The sequence below is a fragment of the Clupea harengus genome, chromosome 23, assembly GCF_900700415.2.
Source record: "Clupea harengus chromosome 23, Ch_v2.0.2, whole genome shotgun sequence".
NCBI classification, from domain to species: Eukaryota; Metazoa; Chordata; class Actinopteri; order Clupeiformes; family Clupeidae; genus Clupea; species Clupea harengus.
In genome coordinates, this window is record NC_045174.1 from 2,927,633 (window position 1) to 2,935,132 (window position 7,500).

General features: G+C 45.5%; 1 protein-coding gene across 7 annotated transcripts in view; it reads left to right on the forward strand.

Moving 5' to 3' along the window:
* baiap2b (BAR/IMD domain containing adaptor protein 2b) overlaps positions 1-7,500 on the forward strand; it is an 85,165-nt gene that overhangs the window by 46,047 nt on the left and 31,618 nt on the right. For 5 of the 7 annotated variants that reach the window (XR_004163019.2, XM_031561440.2, XM_031561444.2 and 2 more), the window contains 3 exons: positions 3,107-3,118; positions 3,762-3,823; positions 5,315-5,386. Coding sequence is in view for 6 of the 7 variants with exons in the window: in XM_031561440.2 (XP_031417300.1) it covers positions 3,107-3,118; positions 3,762-3,823; positions 5,315-5,386 (146 nt within the window). In the remaining variant the exon portion in view is untranslated. The remainder of the gene's footprint in view (positions 1-3,106; positions 3,119-3,761; positions 3,824-5,314; positions 5,387-7,500) is intronic. The other 2 variants (XM_031561441.2, XM_031561445.2) reach the window with 1 other exon arrangement.

Sequence of the window (7,500 nt, forward strand, 5' to 3'; positions counted from 1 at the left end):
GCACGTCGAGGGCCTTAATTGGCCGTTCTTTAATTGATCCGCCCCTCTCTAAGACCAGACAACAATATGCTTTAGTCGGCATAAGCTTCAGATGTTGTGATCTGTGCTGATTATGGCTAAGCAGCTTACAGCGCCCCTGCAGAGAGGAGAGCAGGACTGGAGAGGAGGAGGGGAGGTTAGGACGGAAGGATGGAGAGAGAGAGAGGGCGCACAGGGACGTAACACCAGTCTACTGATATTGAACGCTGAGAGGAAATGAGAGATTTAGTTTTTTTTTGTTCTGATTTGGTGAAAATGGGCAAGGTCAGGCTGGGTGGGTGAGGAGAGGAGAGGATGAAGGGGTCAAGGTCAGAACCAAGTCATGATTGGGTGGGGTCTGGCAGCGTCTGGGGGTCTGGAGTCTTTTTGTAAGCCCCTTGTGTGTGCGTCTGTGAAGAGGAGGGACAGAAGGCCGAGGAGAAGGGATTTGGAGGGCTTCAGATGTTCTGGCGACCTCTGTAATACTTCCACATCTCAGACTCGTCCTTCCTCCAGGACCCCCCAGGAGCAGTGGGCAGCTTCTCAGCGCCCGGGGACCAAGTGAACCGTCCGTCTCAGTCAGGGATGGACAGGATTGTTCTGTTCTTTTTGCATGTTTTCCTGTTGGTGTTCTTAGCAGAGGAAACCCCTTGTGATCACGGGGAGAACATGCAAACTCCACACAGAAAGGCCCAGGAGATAGCCCACTTGAGCACTGTGCACCCTGGGGAGGACCTGCCCCCCAGAGCCAACAGCGCCCCATGCGGGAATCGAACCCATGGCCTTCTTGCTGTGAGGCGGCAGTGCAAGCAGTGCAAGCAACTGAGCCACTGTGCAGGTACCAGGTTGGGATGGAATAGGCAGACATTTACTCGAAAGTTTCAAAATGTACAGGAACAGTTTTCTACAGACATTCAGATCACTTTTTAAAGGGGGACTGTGATGAACCAATGTTGGGCTTTTCGTACATACAGTATCAGCCTTGATACGTGTTTGTCTGAGCCGTAGAAACCACACGACTAGCTAAGCTCTATGGAAACTCATCTCAGATGACCTGAAAATGACCTTGTGCTGAAACTGATTCTTCTGTGAATGACGAGCCCTATGATTTCTCAGAATGCTGAAGACATGGGTTGGGGGGCTTTTGGGTCTGACTGGGGAGGGAGGGGGGTGTTTGTGTGTGTATGTGTATAATACTGTGTGTTTTTAGTTTGTTCAACAAGGGTGTATCGCTGTTATCTTGTTTATCGGAGGGCAGACACCAGTGAGCGAGCTATCGCAGCGCAGCGCATTATGATTAGCCACGCGCTAACGGCTCGATAGCCATCACACACACACTCATATACTCACTGTCCCATCAATTGATTGTGTGGAGGGCTTTTGTGGGACGCGTCCAAAAAACGTGCGATCGAGTGATAAACAGGGGACACCAGTGCATTTACCCACCCCACAACGTCTAATGGGTTTTCCCCCCGGGCAATCGACTGCCCCTCCTGCCCCCCCCCCACTGCGTGGGACTCTGGGGCTTAATGCACTCCCACTGTACTGTAACTGCAGCTGCTCCGGCTCGCTCACTGCTGTCAGGAGGTGAAAAAGAAGTCATGCCCTTCACTCTGTGCGTGTATATGTGCGTGTCTTCTGTACTGTCCTGTGCCGTTTGTGTGTCACTGTGTACTTGGAGGTGTTTTGGACTATGGGCTGGGCTGGGCTGGGTTGGGCTGGGCTGGGCTGGGCTGGGTTGGGATGGGGCTGGGCTGGGCTGGGCTGGGTTGGGTTTTATATGCATGCTTTGTTTTATTTTTACAGTCTGAAATGTCTGCAGGCAGCTAACCACGTTTTCTACCCAGCTGAGCTCCCATTGTCCCATGGTGTGCGTGTGCGTGTGTGTGTGTGTGTGTGTGTGTGTGTGTGTGTGTGTGTGTGTGTGCGTGTGTGTGTGTGCGTGTGTGTGTGTGTGTGTGTGTGTGTGTGTGTGTGTGTGTGTGTGTGTGTGTGTGTTAATGACACACTGTTGGGATGACAGTCAGAACCTCACTGGAACAGACTCTGATTGGACCCCCTCTGTTCAGAGACCTAAAGCACATGTTTTTAAAGATCATTTAGAAGTCCTTTAGAAAAACAAAAGACCCTGAAGATATTATTGTATCTCCAGTCCTTGTAGTGTCATTGTAATACCTCTTAATTATAATAATAATTATAATAATGTCTTTCGTTTCCTGGATATAACTCTCTGCTAAACGGCTAAACATTCTTCAGAGCAGATCTGTGTCAACCAGAATCAACTAATTAATTTAATCAAACCCCTTCACAGTTTCCTTCCATCTATAGTTTAAGTCCAGCTCAATTTATATTTATATAATTCTTTAACTTATAAACTTTTTGTCCATCCGACCACCCAAAGTCAAGTAGGTCTGATGATTCTTTATGCCCACCCATACTTTTAGATTACTCCTTGTCCCTACCATGTGACCTAACCTATCTAGACAATTGGGAATGATCAGGTCTAGACCTCATATGTAACTAATGACGGTTTGTCTCTGTCTACACCTCGAAAGCAATCACAGCTTTTACCAAGTGTAGAATACTCTGTGGCCTGAAGAAACAAGTGCAGAGCCAATTAGAAGTTTAAAGGGAAGTGTGTATTTTGTGTCTGTTGATAGCTTTACTCATAATGATCTCAACAGATCGCCACCAATTGACATCCAAGTCCCTGCAGTTCCAGTGAACAGGGTTTGACTGTGTGCTAAGCTCTTATGTGTCTCTCTCTCTCTCTCTTTCTGTCTGTTTGACTGTGTGCTAAGCTCTCATGTGTGTCATTGTTTCTTGGGTAGTGCTCTCCCCTGTCTGTCGCTTTCTTTCTGTCTCTCTGTCTCTCTCTCTCTCTCTGTGTCTCTCTCTATCTCTCTCTCTCTGTCTCTCTCTATCTCTCTTTCTCTCTGTCTCTGCCTCTCGCTCTGTCTCTCTGTCTGTCTCTCTCTCTCTCTCTTTCTGTCTTTATTTCACTGTCGTTCCAGGTCTTTTTTACTTCCGCTCTGTGCTCAAACTAGCTCTTTTTGTTCCTTTTTTTCACAATGCATTGCATAATCAGAAGAGGCAGCATGTAGGTACCTTAAAAATGACAAACATCTCTCTCTTTCTCTCTCTCTCTCTCTTTCTCTCTCTCTCGGCTGCATGAGTCACTGTTCTCTTTTGTTTTTGTAGATGAGTTTGTTTTTTAAGATTTTTTTTCATTTAGAGTGTTTTGTTTTCCCGTCCAACAAAGAATGACAATGATTTTTGAAGTCTACATCTATTTATTTTTTTGCTATGTTTCATCTTGTTTTTTCTTGCATTGTTGAAGCGCTATGATTGTGAGAGCTTGGGGTGTTGATAAGGCTATGACTAAACTCAACTATTAAGCACCTAAAACTATTTTGTATCTTTCTTTTTTTTTTGTTGATGTGGTTTCTTTTCTTCAGTGTGGTTTGGTGTTCTTGTTTTTCATTTCTTTCTCTTAATTCTGTGTTCTGTCAGTTGTTTTGCTTGTGACTTGATTGATGTTCTCGCTCCATTCATCCCCTTCCTCCCCACCTCCTCTTCATCTTTCACCTCCTCACCCTCCACATGATTTGCATGGTCTTCTTTTTTGCACGTTAGTGAACTGTACAAACATCGGCACAAATGTTTAACAACTTTGGACGCTTCTTCTTTCTCTTCTCTCTCTCCCTTCGTCTGTTTTTTTTCTTCCCCTCTCCCTTCCTCAGGGGATGTCCTGTTTCAGATGGCTGAGGTACACCGGCAGATCCAGATCCAGCTCGAAGAGATGGTGCGTGTGATGGATTTGACAGTGATGCCATTGTGACAGTGCTGATGGTGATGTTGATGATGGGGATGGCAGTAGTTGTTACGGTGATGACTGTGATGGCACTGGCGGTGAACATTATGATAATGACCATGTGTGTGATGACAATGACATCATACCAGTTATGGTCGTAATTGTGACGGTGATGACTGCGATGGTGACAGTGGTGATGATCTCAATGGTGAACATGATTATGAGTCTCTACTGATAATAATAACCACGGACATCAGACCAGTTATATTGCCGGAACATTCTGCATCCCTTAAATCTTTGAATCACGATTGACTCAGACCGCTGTTTTGAACACGGTGAAAAGAAAAACTAGGTCATCAGGACTTGCCGTTGATTTAACCAGGTCTGCTTTTAACTGCTGCCAAAGCCAACCGTCCCCTCCGCCCACCGCCACCACGCAGACTCCTGTCGGTGCCCCCATCTGTGTGAATGCAGAGGGAAAAGGAGGGGTGTCCTTCCTTCATGAAATGTCAGACACACCCAAAAGTTAGACCTCGGAGGCGTATGATTATACAGTAATAGTCGAAGTTTGTCGCATTGTTCTCCACACACACACACACACACACACACACACACACACACACACACACAGACAGACACGCACACACACACACACACACACACACAGACACACACAAATCTCACGGCAAGTATTTGCCCTCCAACTAAAAAAAGAAAAACCCACAGAGGTTAACCAAATGTTATTGCCAGTCTTTCCCCGCTACCAGTGATAAGCAAATGCAAACATCTTGATAGAGGGTTGTGTGTGTCGGTGTGTGTGTGTGTGTGTGTGTGTGTGGGGGGGGGCTCTTTGAAAAGTATATTAATCTAACGCAGAGGTGCCTTTCTTGTTTTTCCAATCTCACTGAGACGGCAGAACTAGATCTGCCTCTTTATCTCAGTATGGAGGGGAGTACAGGCCTAGAGCCCTGTGTAATAATCATTTAGTGCTGCCACTCACTCGGCTTTATGGGAGATGCTTAGTATGATACAGCCAATCCTGTAGGTCAGGCACACTTACATGTATGGAGGTACACACAGGTGTGTGTCTGTATGTAAAAATGTGTGTTAACGCAGATACACTGACATTCTTTCCTCACCTGATATTCTCACACACATACTTTATAAACCTTCATGTTTTCATTAAGAATCTGGGGACACGGACACACACAGACACACACAGACACACACAGACACACACAGACACACACAGACACACACAAACACGCACAGACACGCACAAACACACACAGCAAAGTATTCACTTCTGTTCTCACAAAACAAACACGTCAATCTCAAACCTGCATAGCTTTGAAATTGATAAGGTAGTTTCGGTGTTGACACAGTTGTTAGTGCAAGTGTGTGTGTGTGTGTGTGTGTGTGTGTGTGTGTGTGTGTGTATCATTGTGCTGTTATGGTAACCCATGCATTCTTTTAACATAGTTGAGGTCCTTCCACAATGAGCTGCTGACAGAACTGGAAAAGAAGGTGGAGTTGGATGCACGCTACCTAAATGTGAGTTTCTGCAAACACACACACTCTCTCTCTGTCTGTCTCTCTGTCTCTCTCATACACACACACACACACACACAATGACAAATACTGTAAACCATATAAATCTGCTACACACACACACAAACACGCCTCTACCAGCTGTCTGCCTAGATTGCAGATTTTTCTCTCTACAAAGACCATCAATCCCAATTTTTGCGCGCAGCCACAGACTGTAATCACAGAAGCAGATTTTCCCCCTCAATCCTAATCCAAGGCTTTGTAAATACCATCGCCCCTTGTCAAAAATCTGTTCAGTCACTGAACAGCACACACAGCACACATACGTTACATAATTCCCTGAGGTTTCTGAACGCATGGATGGCGTCATGCAGAACCACATTACAGAATGTGGTTCTCCGAACGAGTTCCCGGAGTCCATTTTAAAAAGCTACGTGTCTCTAAATATTTCAGACGCCCCTGTGCCATAGATCTGGGTAGGTAGTAGACCCAGTGTGTGTGTGGTGCAGTGAGGCTCATCAGGATGATTTATGTAATGGTCCTTTACGTAATGGGCACACCGCGGGCCTACTTGTGTACCGGCCTCACGTACAGGAACAGGAACAGGAACAGGAACAGGAACAGGAACGCCCACTGAAGGTGCTCTCACCAGCGGCACTTATGCAAGTTAGGCTTGTGGGTCTCTTTGTTTCTGTTGTCGCAAGTTCTCTTGTTTTTATTCGCTGCTTTCTTTTTCTTTACTGTTTTTCCTCTTTCTTTTTTCTGTTTTTCTTTCTTTCTTTCTTTCTTTCTTTCTTCTTGTCTTTCTGCAAATGCTGTGTTTCTTGCATAACGTTCGATCATTCCTTCATTTACTTACATATTTTCTTTCTCTCATCCTGTAACTTTTCTTTAACTTTGACTAACTTTCACGTGTCTTCTCCATACCGCCCACACCCCCAGTTTCCGCTGAAATCAGATACTGTATCCACCAGAGATGAATCCTTCACTTTATCCCTCTTTTTTAAGCATATCCCTTAATTTCCCTCATGGCTTTTCGAGCGCAACAGCAGCCATGGGCTTCAAGAGCGATGATGCATAAATGAATCCCATCATCTTCTCATCTCACTGAGTTAAGAGTCATTTTTAAAGAGATCCGCTGAGAATGGAGACTGTGTTTGTCAGCATTCTGCATCTGAGGTGTGAACAATTATGGGTGGATTAGTATTTGGATGCAGATGCACAGTGTGTTTAGCATAGACACAAATACGACCTGGACAATCTACTGGAAGCCGGGCGCTAACAGTATTTAGCAGCATTGAAGGCCTCCATAGACTGCAGTAAATTGTTTGTCCTTCCATTAGATCGTTTGATGGTTCGTTTACTGACGCCTTGAAAAATAGAATCCCCACCCTCCCCCCACCCACCACCATCCATGCATCCTACGCCCAGGTTCAGCCAAGGTGCAATTTTCTGGTGGCGCATTCGAATAAGAGCAATTTCTCCGTGTACACAGGAGTCGTTGTTAACTCTCCCACCTGCCTCGGTTTGTTTGCTGCCACTCAGCTGAAGTTAAAGGTGCAGAGAGAGGAAGGGAGGCAGAGAGAGAGAGAGAGAGAGAGAGGGGGCGGAGGGGTGGAGAAAGAGGGAGAGAGAGAGAGAGAAAATGAGAGAGAGAAGGGAAGAAAAAAAAGAAAGAGGGAGAGGTACACTCTGTTCCCGACTCAGTCAGATGTAAACAGGAGTTAACGTTCGGCCGACATGAAAGAGTTTGAAACAGACGGCTTCAGTCTGGGGAAACAATGGCGCCTCAGCCACCTCTAGGAATTCCTGTTGGAGGTCGGATTGAATAGAGTGCTCTCCGCCAACTTCCCACAAACGGAATAACACAACACATCTTGAACCAACTGTGTTATTCGGGTGTACTGTGTTGTTCTAAGATCGTTTGGACATGTGCATGTACATGTTAGTTAAAGATAATATATTATTCATGTGTAATTTAGTCCAATTGTACCAACCTCTTACAGCTATCCATAAAACAGGAGATTGTTTTAAAGACCATACCAGTGTCTTTCTCTACTACCCCTTCAGAGACAGAAAGAGAAAAGAACGAGAAAGAAAGAGAGAGAGGGAGATTA